Genomic DNA, 13,401 nt, shown 5'->3' with positions numbered 1-13,401 from the left:
TTGCTGAAGTGTATAGCACTGTATCATCAGCATAGAGCTGGCAACCAGCCAAGGTTATTAATAAAAAGGCAGAAATTAATGGGTCTAATATTGAGTCTTGGGGTATACCCTTTCTTATTCTGTTGAGGAGCAGACTTTGTCTGAGTTAATCTTCAAACGTTGCTCTCCCTACTGTAAAAAAGAAGCCAACCAATTAAAAGCTGCTTGGAGAAATTAAACAGACTTCAGTCAGGAATACCCTCGTCATACAAGTAACCATTTTATAGCAAAACGGGTATTCCATTTTTTATATGGCAGAGAAGGCTCTGCTCAAAAAATGCTTGCTAGAATATTCAAGCAGCATGCTTGGACTTTCCAGAGAGTGAATGGCTAGAGATCGCCATATGGATGCATACATGTATAACAATGCGTCTTGAATACAACAAAATTAGTTAAGAAGCAATGAATCCATAGTAGCCTGAATCTAAATATGAGGGTGCAACATGCTTTATGCTATAAAAGAGGAGGCTGGGGTGGAGGAGGTTAAGCTCTGCCAGCAGCAGGTGCATCAGCATTAATGGGAACAGGGGTAAGTGAGAAGTAAGTCATATCTAAACGCATTACTGTGTCGAGAGAAAGAGCTGTGATTGGTTGTAGGATCTTGGAGGCAATAATTAGGATCAGCTGGCCATCACAGCTGGGTGTATGAATGCCATGTCCTGCAGGCTTCATAACTTGGATAAGAGAATTTCTTGGTGACAGTATCAAATACCTTCTTCATGTCAAGGAACACTGCTACCACAACGTTAACCCTGTCCATTGGACACTTCAAATGTTCAACAAAAAACAAAATTGCTGTTTCTGAGGAGTGTTTATGTTCAAAGCCAAAATGCTCATGGTATAAATACTGATTTGACTACCACCACTTTGGATTTGTTAACTTACACAAGTCAAATATTCTGTTAGGTTATTTTAAGTGTGGATGGAAAAGTCCCACACATCAATATTCCAGACCACAGTTACACCTGTTTAATTTCTAATAAAGAAAATAATTTCCTTGTGATGATAAATTGTTATCTGTTTATACTACTAGTGGGAAATGACTAACAGAAAGAACATCGATTTGCCTTCTACACTGACTTTTTATGAGAAAGAGAAATATAGAGCAACACACTGTGCTGTCTGTGAGTTAAGGATGCAGAAATTTGAAATGAGGTTGCAATGCATCCATTTGCACCCCCTGGGCCCACATTTTGTATGTATTTGGTTGTATCATTTTTTTTTTTAGCAATTTTTTTGGCACCTCTCATCTATTTTCATGTTTCGTCTGAGCTGACTGCATCCTTTGCTCTCTGTCTGATATTCCTTGGACTAAATATACAGTATCTTTTTTTAAAGTGAGAAAAATGGCCTGGCAAAAGTTGGACTGTAGAATGCTTCCTTCAAATGTAAATGAAAAAGTTCAACTACTTTACTGTTTGGACAAAAGTGCATTTAAATGGATCTGATATAGTTATTCTTCCAGTATAATGCACCAAAAATCTTTTATTTATTCATTTTTTGTTTGTCTCCTCAAAAACAAAGGGCATTTCTGCAGAGTTACATCAGACTATGAAGCAGCAGACCACAAGGACATTTGCATAAAAAGTCTCCAAACATTCTCAGTGCCTTTACAGTACAGTTGTGCTATGGTTAAAGCTTGCTTGGATTATTTAAAATGGACCTCTGTTTATCATTTCTCTTCTACATATTCATGCTGTTGACTTCCAGGTCAAAGAAATGTGCAGGAACTGTTGGAAATGCACAGAATGCTTAGGTCATTCGGGGGTTGACTGAGGTGTAAACATGCATGAGTAAGTCAACCTCCAACAAGCTGTGTGCTAGCTTAATTTTCAGAAATTCAAATTAGTGTGATTTCTGTTAGACGAATATGCCTATGTGTACTTTTAAAGACCAGTTTTATTCAGACTTGCACAATAAATCAACTCTTTATCATCATCATGCAAACATAATGAGTGTTTAATATCTTTAGCTCTGTTTCTTCATTTTCCTACCTCATCCTGTGATTTCACCAGAGTCTCAATGGTCCGTTCACCAGTCTCCCCATCAATCATCATTCTCCTGATCTACAATCAAAATCAAACAGACAGCGTAAATGTAGTTCCAGTGCAGTTAAGTCTGATTAATTAACTAGGCAATTTCTGGCATGTAAATGACTGTGCACTGTGTAAATGACTTCTAGTAACTATCCTATGACAGCCTTATGAGTATAAATGAGACATCCAGCTCCTACCTTGGAGCTATCCTCTTTACCTTTGCTTGATTAGGTTTATGTGTGTTTCAGTGTGTGCTTTTTGGGGATTTCCATGTATTCGTACACTCTACCTCCACTTTGATGTCATTCTCAAGCTCAGCATCCAGGAAGTCCAGGGTGACTGGTTCCTGGAATTTAGGATTCTGTGGAAAGGAGAGAGTTTTAGTCAGAGGAGAGGCAACACAGACCTAACCACGCACAACAGGAACAATGTGACCAAAACAGAGAAAACCTCTTTACTTTAGGTTTACTGTGAGTCATCTGCCTCCAAATATATTATCCAATAACCATCTTCAATATTGGACTGTCTAAAGCCTGCTGAGGTGCAGCTAAATGTTATTAAATCCAGTGAAGCATTACACAGCTGTTATCCAGAGTGGGGCTGTTTTATGGCAATCAGCAATTGGGAGGAGTATCCCAATTACTTTGAATAACAAAACAACTTAAATCATTTGAGCTACAATGTTCTTTTGTATCCAAGTAAGGAAGGACAATATTTTCCCTGAAATATGACTCCAATCAAATCCATGGTATGGAACTAGCGGGTACCATGTGGCAGTGTATTTGTGGCACCAGACACAGCTGAATCCGATTGATACAAAGTGACACTGGACCCTATTAATGTCCCCTCTTAAAAACCCTATACGTCTGAGTGGCTTTATGGTGGAATAAAATGGTAGCAGTAATCGAGTGCTTCTCTATAAAACAGCAGCGCAGGGAATCTGATACTATTCTTTCCTCCATAGGGGATTTTCAGTATGTGCCTCAAATATGGGGTGATGCAGTGAGGGCATATTGTATTGATGCAGCTTGTCTGCACAGTTTTTAAGTTAATATATGAAACAGTGGATCTGAGAGTAAAAAACAGATATATACAAGAATAAAATATTGCTCTAGTCACTGCAAAGTTTAAAATAAAACATGCACTACTGAAAACAAGAAAAGCAATTAATGAAATAGCCCATTAAGTGGCATGAATTCAGTTTCTTACATTTGATGGTAAGTGAAATGAAATGGAGCAGCAAAGGAAGATGATAAAGATGAAGCATCTCAACATGAAAATGAGAAAAGAAAGAATAAAAGATCAAGGCACGGTACAGAAAGATACATCAAACATTCAAGAGAGACAGGAGAATATAAAAAAAACAGAAATGGGGACACAGGATGGAGTGATAAGATCAAATGGAAAAAAAGGATAGAGAAAAAGAAGAGCAACTGGAATAAAAAGAAAAGAATGATGGAGAGAGTGAATACTGTACGTCAGCAGGAGGTTTGTTGAGGTGAGCTAGGGTGTAAGATCAAAATAAAAACTTCACTGTGACTGGGGAGATTTGTGAAGAGGATATGAAATATGTACAGATGTAATCTTATCAGAAAGATCCACCACTGAGACACAGAAGGCAAAATCAAAGGGCCCAAGGTCAACATTAGTATTCATCACATGTCCTGTCTGGCTGATCGAATGACACCATGAGTGATCGGCAGGCAGCCCTTCAAACCTTTTATAAGCCGAACTCACAAGAAGAAAAAATAAGTTATATTAATATGATTGGAGTGACATTTTTATGAACACTTCTAAAACCAGCGTTGCATGAAAAAAAAAATTAAAAAGCCAGCTTAAAATGCTAACAACACTTGTAAAACTTGTAGGACAACTTAGATCAGCCACCAACAACAAAAGCGGCTAAATTGATCAAAAAGTTGTTACAAGCCAAACTATAAATCAGGAGAAGTATGTTCTTAGTCATTCAAATCTGATTTAGTTATGCCTCTTGGGGAAACATAGTTATGCTTAATCATCAAATATCTTAATTTTAGTACCACCAGTAGATGGATGGATGGCTGTTAAATTTGTACCTCTCAGTACCAACCCTGTCAGAAAATTAAATAATGATGTCAGTATTTAGAAAAAAAAAATACTCATACATCAGTTAAATATATCCAGAGTCATTAAAAACTCCAAAAGAATGCACCACTGCTTAAGTATGTGGGGATGCAGACACCGATTTCATCACAACATAGATGTATGGTCTACAAAAATGACTACACCCAGGAGCTACAACTACAGCTACTTAAACGATATCAGCAGGACTAAAACTCTACATCTCTACCTTCAGGACCACTGCTGCTGTCTACAGTGCCACTAAATCTCACCTCATGAAAAGTGACAGCATATTTATCCCAGAGTCTGAGGTTCCTGTTTTCAATCCTTTTCTAGGAAAGTTATGAAAAGATGAAACATAATAGGAATTGGTGTGTTTTGTTATTGTTGTTGTCATTGACCCTAAATAACCAGTCTACATTTGGTCAGAGTAGCAGAATACTTAGGTGGTGATACAGGAAAGTACTAGAAACAAAGCTCTACATTTGGTTGGTGTAGCCATACACAGTGTCCAAACTGCATGCGACGCATCTAGCATCCCTGTCGCCCTGTTCCTATTTTCCTCTTGGTTGCTCATGTTATGATAGGCGAGGAACAGGGAAAAAGTTGGATGACAAGGGATCAGGAGTGTCTGGCAGGAATATTTCCTTGATTTTCCTCTCTTAGACCCACTTTTTTAGCTTGTTTTACTTCAAAGCACAGAGGAGATAGTTGTGAATTAAAAATATCTATATCCATCAGGTCATTTAATCATCTAAAGTTAAGACTTCAAATGTTACCTGACTACCTTTTCACTGTGAAGAAGAAAAAACATACTAGCTTGATATAGAACTCTGGGGACAAAGACTTTGACATAAAGTAAGTTTCGCTTTCATCAAGTAAACTAAAACAAGACTCAAATGTTAGTGTTGGACATTCAATATCCATGAGTCCATGATAAAACTAAACTAGATCAACCAAGAATGAAAAAGACATTTTTTCTTATCCGAAAATTAAAACTACATTTGAAATTGTTGCCAAAATTTAAACTGATATCCATGTTCGAAATAAATGAAACTAGTTGCAACTTGTTGACAGCTTTCTCAGGCTTGTCATTACAAAGTGCCACTTCTTCCTCTGTCAAGATTTAAAATAAAAAGATACATTCCCAGGACACAGAATGAAATTCTTAACTAATGCTGTGTGGACAGTTGAGAAGGCACTAACTTTCATCTAGTTATTGTGGAACGTCTTTGTGTTGACCTTGCTAACACGATAGCAGCCCTAGCCTAATATCAAACTGTGAAAACATGGCTAAACTTTATAGCTCTATCCTTTTCTCCACTTTGCTTTGGCAGAAATGAGATGAACACCAAGCCTGTAGTTTAAGTACATATCTGAAGGTAGATGACAGAGTAACTACTGCTTTGTTTAGCATTTATGCTGTTTGACTTTAGGGTAGCCTGATGCAGAGACCTGGGACATGAACAGGACATTTAGTCCAGTTTGTTACAATTGAGATCCAGACATGCAAGAAAAAAACTATCTCTCATTACATTATCTAGATGCAGTGGTGTCGTGGTCACTAGAAAAGTGGGTATAGTCTAAACAAGGACATGTAAGACCATTTTGCATATTTAGATCACCTGTGACAGGCCTCTAGTTTTTCCACATTTTCACATTTTCAATTAAATTCTTAACTTAGCAGATCACCAATGACCAACAGACTACAGGCTGAGACAACTAGATGATTATGCAGTTTGAGTGAACTATTCAGTATCCCCCAGTAGTATCGCAATGTGTCACAAAGCAACCTACTAGTGGGCTTAGATCACATTTATTTTGCCTTTGCCATCATAAGAGTAAGAGTAAGGATTTTTAATTAGATGGGTCTACTCTATTGAGACTAACCGGCCACACTCCATATACCTTTGTACACCCTGCACTACACCACTGTCTAGGTGTGTTAGTCCAACTATGTGATATTAATTTAGCACAATTTCAGTCAGACAAACATTTTTACATGGGTTTTAAAAGTCCAGATCAAATCAGGCTAACACAATAATCTGACTTTTTCTGACTGCATGTACATGTACTGATGGTTTAAATGCATAGAAAATGCCACTCCGATTCAAAACTCAGCAAGCATTTGAAATAAGTCAGCACACACAGAGATGGTTTGGATGTAAGTGTGTCTCCCTGAGGATCCACTGTTTCAGATTCAGAGAGATGCCTCTCTGAACATTCTGACCCTAAACACCGATCGCATTCATGAGGCAACACATCACCACTTTGCAGCCTGTCAGAACCAGTTGTGTCTCAGGCTGAAGGTGGCTGGAAACCTTTTGAGGGGTCACGGCTTAATTTCAAAGGGTTGTAAGCGGTGCAGTATCTGCCAGTGGCTAAAAGTGCTTCAGCATTTATTTGAAGAGTTGTGAGCCCACCCAGGTAGCTTGTCCCATGAAAAGGCTAGAAGCTTCTGTAACCCAAATGTGTAATAACTAGCAAATGAATTGTCCTTGTGAAGTTTGATGAGGGGAAGTTCTATAGAATGATAGGCTGAGTCTTCACCATCTGATAGCCTGGTTAAGTATTCATTTTGTAAAAGCAGTGATTGTGTAACCATGTGGCATTGGGAGAACACAATGCAATGCTTCAGAACACCGTCCTTTCAAAGGGTCAGATGCCTTACCTTCGGCTGGAGATTGGGGTGCAGCAGAACATATCCATTGGGATCAATGGCAAAGTAGTATCCATTTGGACCAATCTGAAGCCACAGAGAAACAGATAACAAGCGCATTAAATCTTTATGTGTAGAAAATCATATGAAGCACGTCTGGCAAGGCCTGTTTAGAAAGAGAGTAAGATGAATGACTCAGCAGTCCCATAAAACAGGAGATTAATATGCAACAAATGGGCCATAATCAAAGATTATGTTATTTGTTATTCATCACTCATTTGTTACAAAGGGGGCAGAACTTTCTGAGAATTCTTCACAACTGAGCAAGCCACCAGACTTGAAGATGATCTATTTTACTTGTCATTGTGACCTCAAAAGGGTAATAAAACTCACCGTGAAGCGTGGCGTGAGCTTCTTAATGTCATGTAGAGACACGTCAATCCCCATCACACCGAGAATCAACTGATTCTGATGCTGACAGAAAGAATTAGAAATCATAAGGAAAAAGAGATTAATCAGGTTTTACTTCAAATAAGAAAATTATGTCTTAAAGCATTTATTTACAGCACCTCGCCATTCTTATCATCTTTGGTCTTAGTTTTATTGAAGACAGGAAGTGTTCCAGTGATGACCAGACCCAGTTCCTGAGAGTCAAACAAACAATTTAACAAACCAGCAATACCAGAACAAGATTAACTCTCATTATATTTCTTCGGTCTCTAAGTTGATGGAGTAAAATGACGGATGAGTATCATACCAAAGCATCCAGGTACACGTTAGTCCACTGAACTTGCTTGGCCTGCTTGTCTGCCAGAACCATTGGTCTTCCCAGGACATCAAGGTACTCCTAAGGACAACAACACAACAACATTTCTTATTTGAATGCTTCATGGAATATTTTGAGTTAATTAGTGTGGTCATGGTTCAAGAATTTAGACTGTGAAATGGTATTAGTAAAAATCAAATGATACTGATATTATCATTGCAACAAAAATGGAAGTCTGAGTTATCTAATAGTGAGTAATTTCTTTTTTTCAATGAAAAAAAATAATGCTTGCAAACTTCTGAAAAATACCTAAATAGCATGAATCCATTGTTAATTCCTCTCCAACACATCAGTCTCGTGACAAAGATATGGTTTTAGAATACATTTTGATACAAGTTACCATTAAAACAACAGATTCTATCATTTCTACTGAATGAGGTAAAAATAAGCAAATTGACTAAGTATCAAAAACTTAGTACTGAGTTGGGGTGAACATGGTAAATAATTACCTGTGTGTTTATTCTGATAGCCCCAATGGAAGGAATCTCATAGAAGTAACCTGGATAAACAATCACAACATTTGTAGTATTATTTAATGGAACACACACAGATAAATAAGAGGAGGATTATGATAACTGTTTAAAACAGCAAACACCCAAAACAAAGAGAAAGCACACACTCCACAATTCACTATAATTGCTGTAATATAACTCATTGCTATAAACTGGCACCCAAACTTTTCAGTGCATTTCTGATGGGATTATTCATTGAGTCATCAATAATAATGTTCTGCTAGTTGCATTTCTAAACATGGAGATTTTGACCAAGGACAATTTAGCAGGATAGATGACAAAGGAGCTTGAATTAAGCTCATCTATTTAAATAAGGTTTCCATTATCATTTCACCATTTTATCATAAATGGATGATTTAAAACCTTTGAGTAGAAGCCAGTCTGAAACAAGTTTGTATGCAAACCGGCAACAATACTTAGTGCAGATTTGTGTTACTTTGTTGTACATCATGGTGCAGTACCTTTGTTGGAACAGGCCATCCACTGAATGGGTCCTTTATCATAGTTGTGCTGTCCGACAGAGAAGGTAAAGATCCTCACCTGGAACGCAAAATTCAACTCATTACAGGTGCATCTGAAAAAAATATAATATCATGAAGACTTTTTTTTCCATGTGATTCAATTCAAGAAATGAAACTTCCAGATATTCTAGATACATCATTACAAAGTGAAATATGGCTTACAGTTCTCAAAAACCCCTATCTTGAGATGTTAGAATATCACAAAACATCAGTCCGAAAAAAGAAACATTCACAGAAAAGTTGATCTTCTGGAAAAATGTGCCAATTTATGCACTCAGTAATGGAGCTCCTTTTGCAAAAATTACTGCACCAGTGCAATTTGCCATGGAGCCAATCAGTCTGTGACACTGCTGGGTTTTGTGAAGCCAGGGTTGCTTTGTTAGCAGCCCTCAGCTCATCTGTGTCTCTCATCTTCCTCCTCACATTTCCCCAGGTATTCTCCACAGGTTCAGGTCAGGCTAGTTTGCTGGCCAATCAAACTTAGTACCATGGTCAGCAAACCAGTTTCTGGTAGTTACTTCACTTCACTGTGGGCAGGTCCTGCTGGAAAATGAAATCAGTATCTCCATGCAATGGACCAACTGCAGCAGATGGCATAGAACCTCAAACCATCACTGACTGGAAATGGAAAATTCTGGACTTTAAGCATCTTGGATTCTGTTCCTCTCAGACTCTGGGACCTTAGTTTCCAAATGAAATTTGATTTGCAAATTGGACTTTTCCACAATATTTTAATATATTGAGAGAGTGGATTTTGGATTTTCATAAGCTGTAAGGTGCAATCATTAAGATTAAAACATTAAAAAAAAGTCTTAAAATGTTTGACTGTGTATGCAATAAATCTAGAACACATAGAAATCTAACTCTCTGAAGTTAATTATGAGAAAAATGCACTTTAGCTCCTTTCTCCCACACCAGTCCACTCTCTCTGTCTTCCTAGCTCCCAAGTCTTAACAAAACTCACTAAAAAGAAAGATAACTGTAATGCCTTTATGTATTTATTACATTATATATTAATTTAGGATGGTTGTCTGTTAAAGAATATAATAATATCTGAATTGAAATGTATCTACCCACAACTGACTAAAATATTAGAACAAAAACATCTACATTTATACATGATTTTTCTAAAAAGATTTAGTCAGGTTTTTTGAAAGATTTTTTTAGGAGCTACTTGCCTTTGTTGTAGAGATAAGACAGAGGACATAGCCAGAAACAGGGATGAGAAAGTAGGGATTGACATGCACTTGAAGAGCCACAGGCTGCCTGTGTATAATGGGCGGAACCTAACCACTAGGTCATCTGTACCTTATTTGGGTCTTTTATGATTTGTTAAAGAGGAGGACAGTGGATAAATGTGGAACTTTTATAGAGTGGGGACTGACTAACAGGAAAACACAGGTTGGCTTTGAACCCAGGCCGCCTGCACACATGAAACAGTACCCAACCTCTGGGCCACCTGAGCCCCAGAATTTTACTGTTTTAATAAAACAGAGCCCTCATGTTTCATACAAACAAAAAATAATTTTTAAACATTTATAAGCAGAATCTGTGATAAGCATGTGTGAAACACCCTCATATCCTCAATCTTTTTGATGTTCACATTTGGGATTTTGTGGTTGTGCATCCTTGTGTCTGTGTGCATGTGTGTGGGTTGTCCTTTGTTTCACACAAAACGCTGCCTCTGCATCAACTTTTGGGTTAGTGAGGATATGCACACGGAAATTGGAACCCAAAGGGAGCTGCAAAAAGGCTGAGTCTCTGAAAAAATAAATAATAATGGGAGCATATTCATAAAAGATAAAAGCAAATAACTCAGAGTGTAATACGCCTCAGTCTGTGAGTATTTGTGTGGGTAATCAGCGTACCTTTTTGTCAGCATTGTACTTCTCCAGTATGGCCTGAGCTCTCTCCTCGCCTCCATCAGTGAACAGCATGATGATTTTGTTGCAGTTTGCTCTGCTCACATTCATCTAGTTTCAGAAAAGACACGCTCATATACTACATGCTATGATATATGTTTTTTAACAAATCAATAGAAATAGAAATCGATATACCTACTATAGCCACATCTAAATGGTAATTATGAGTAGATGACCATGTTCAGATCTTATCACCTATTACAGAGCATGCCCAGTCACCACATGAGGATAATTCTATTCTGAATTAAAGATGATAATTTGTCTGTGAAGGTGTAATGTTTCTTCCAGTGTCCGTGCATGAATAAAGGTCTTCTATTCAGCCAGCAGATGGCAGTAAAAGACAATGCTCTGCTGCTGCTGAAAAAGAGGCAAAGGCATTGCAAGCAACCTTCACTTAAAACTTCTTTTAAGCTCTCCTGATCTCAAGTGTCACTCATATGAGAAAAGCCGACATGTTTTTTATTTTCATTAAAACAGCAGACAGCGATATCTCACCACAGAGAGCTGCTCAAAAGCAAACTCAAAGCCTTTTGTGTAGTTTGTGATCCCTTTGGCGGTAATGTTCTGCACGGCATCCTTCAGCAGCTTCTTGTTCCTCACATTAGCTTGAACCAGATGGTCGAAGCACGCCGTTTTCTTCACCCTGGTATTAAACTGAGAAAACACAGGCGAGGAGTTATGACCTGCAAATTATTTATGATTACAACATGTGTGCATATCTAACACATTTTAAAAAATTCAGCACACACACAGACACACAAAAACATTCCCACCTGGCCGTTGCTATCAAGCACTGGTAAACAGACACATTCATCAAGCCCCACTAATTGCTTCACGTCCTCCAAGCTCAACGATTTGGTACCCATGGAAACAAGATCTACCATATAAGAGCGATGTTCAGCTGCAACATCGCCTTTTTTAAAGGTGAGAACTCTTCTGTTCCACCCAACAGCACACATATGGACATGCACCCCACCTAAAGGCCTGCTTGGACCTGTACTTAACTGGGTATCTAAACACGAGCATGGCAGACTCAAAGAGCAACGGCACTAAGCAGAAACTAAATAACAGAATTTAACTAAAGTATTTGGAGGACATGTGAAAGCAGAATAGTAAAGCATCACTTCTATTGTGTTGCAGAACTCTTCTAAAACAATACTGCACCCCATCGATCTCAACTAATCAATATGTCTCTTTGAGACGGCCAATAGGGACAGAGAAAACTCTGATCTACTCCGACAGCAAAAACAGCCCTGACCACATTTGTGTGTGGGTGAGTGTGTGCCAGTGTTTCCAATGAGCCTGACAGCCTTGAAGTTCCTTTTAGTTTGACAATAACAGAAGCAACATCTCTATTGGACTAAGAGGCAAAAAGAAGAAATCTGTGGCTTGATTTAAAAAAAAAAAAAAAAGAACTTGACAAGATGAGGGCGAATAAACATATTACCTCTAACAGATGCTCAATAATGTTGTAAGTTCATATAAATGAGTATATATATATATATGGAGGGGGATCTTTTATCACAGGATCTATTTAAGAGTGAAGTGATGGAGGTGAGAGGGGAGTGTGGGAGGGTGAGGAGCAGAAAGTGACAAACAGGATGAGAAAGAGGAGGGGGAGGGTGTGAATATGGCATTAAAAAGAAGAAATTGAAAGGTTGTAATGTAAAGAAACTATAAGCTTCAAGATTAATAGGTCTGATTGAATTTGAAATACCCATATTCAACAAAACAAACCTTTTTATCTCTTCACTAATCTGTCCCGTAGTGGTGAATGATGAGTGTTTGGGCAAAAATCAGTCAATGCATCAAGAATTCTGTTTTAGTGTTAACTCATCTGACTGCTATCTTGCTGCAGCATTTACATACCCTAAAGCAGGGGGGTCCAAACTTTTTCCACTAAGGGCGACACACAGAAATATATGGGGATGGTGTGGCCGTTTTCACATACTTCACCTCGAGGTTATCAAAGTTCATAAAACCAGTCTAATGTATAGCCAGTCATTTTAAAAATTTTGGGGTGGCCAATCAGATTTCAGGTGGCCCTGGTTGGGTCTGGCTACTAGGGGTATAAATCACCAGTTTCATCCTGATACAATATCGATATTTTGCACAACGATATGATATTTACCAATATCACAAAATCTGCCGAGATACGATTTCGATTCGATATGGGGCCCAGGATCGATAACAGGCGATTTTGTGCAAAAAATTCACATAGTTACAGAAAAAAACAGTTTCTGCAATTAAATTATTGACAGGTCTCTGTATTTAATAAAAATATGTATTTAACAAAAATAACAAAGACCTGATAACCCCTGATTACCTTTTAATCAGGAACACAACTATGCACATTTGTGTTAAAACATTGATTTAAAACAGCAAACATTTTCAGTACCAAACATTTTATTTCCTCACATCCCCAGATCACTCTAAAGCACAAATATGGACTTTCTCTGCAACCCTTTATAATTATGATCAAAATGTTTAGCCTGTGTTCCCATTTTAGATGTTTTACTTAAACTTATTTAACACACGTGGACTTCAACAGATATTTCTGCTCTGTATCAGCCCTTCATACTTTACACAGGGGCCTGTTAATGTGGCAGATAGTTCATTTTTGTAGTTTATTCACCTTATGAGATTTGAATGAGGTAAAATATGGGGCATATGATGTTATATAAGGATTCTTTATCATTTTTCATTTATTGCAACCTTGATTTTAATAAAAGGAAAGGTTAGACAGAATATTAAAGCAAAGTTTTATTATAAAAGACGTTCCTGTG

General features: G+C 37.8%; 1 protein-coding gene across 2 annotated transcripts in view; it reads right to left on the bottom strand.

Annotated features, from left to right (window-relative positions):
- The window catches only part of LOC121515429 (voltage-dependent calcium channel subunit alpha-2/delta-1), a 135,689-nt gene that overhangs the window by 37,342 nt on the left and 84,946 nt on the right, over positions 1–13,401 (bottom strand). For both annotated transcript variants that reach the window (XR_005992369.1, XM_041796193.1), the window contains exons 11-20: positions 11,111–11,269; positions 10,562–10,666; positions 8,634–8,712; positions 8,110–8,159; positions 7,592–7,681; positions 7,404–7,478; positions 7,228–7,308; positions 6,847–6,921; positions 2,365–2,436; positions 2,034–2,105 (exon numbers count right to left, since the gene is read on the bottom strand). Coding sequence is in view for 1 of the 2 variants with exons in the window: in XM_041796193.1 (XP_041652127.1) it covers positions 2,034–2,105; positions 2,365–2,436; positions 6,847–6,921; positions 7,228–7,308; positions 7,404–7,478; positions 7,592–7,681; positions 8,110–8,159; positions 8,634–8,712; positions 10,562–10,666; positions 11,111–11,269 (858 nt within the window). In the remaining variant the exon portion in view is untranslated. The remainder of the gene's footprint in view (positions 1–2,033; positions 2,106–2,364; positions 2,437–6,846; positions 6,922–7,227; positions 7,309–7,403; positions 7,479–7,591; positions 7,682–8,109; positions 8,160–8,633; positions 8,713–10,561; positions 10,667–11,110; positions 11,270–13,401) is intronic.

Source organism: Cheilinus undulatus, linkage group 9, assembly GCF_018320785.1.
Source record: "Cheilinus undulatus linkage group 9, ASM1832078v1, whole genome shotgun sequence".
In the NCBI taxonomy this organism is placed as follows: domain Eukaryota; kingdom Metazoa; phylum Chordata; class Actinopteri; order Labriformes; family Labridae; genus Cheilinus; species Cheilinus undulatus.
Note: the sequence above shows the minus strand (reverse complement) of the source record. Positions and strands in the feature narration are given on the sequence as shown.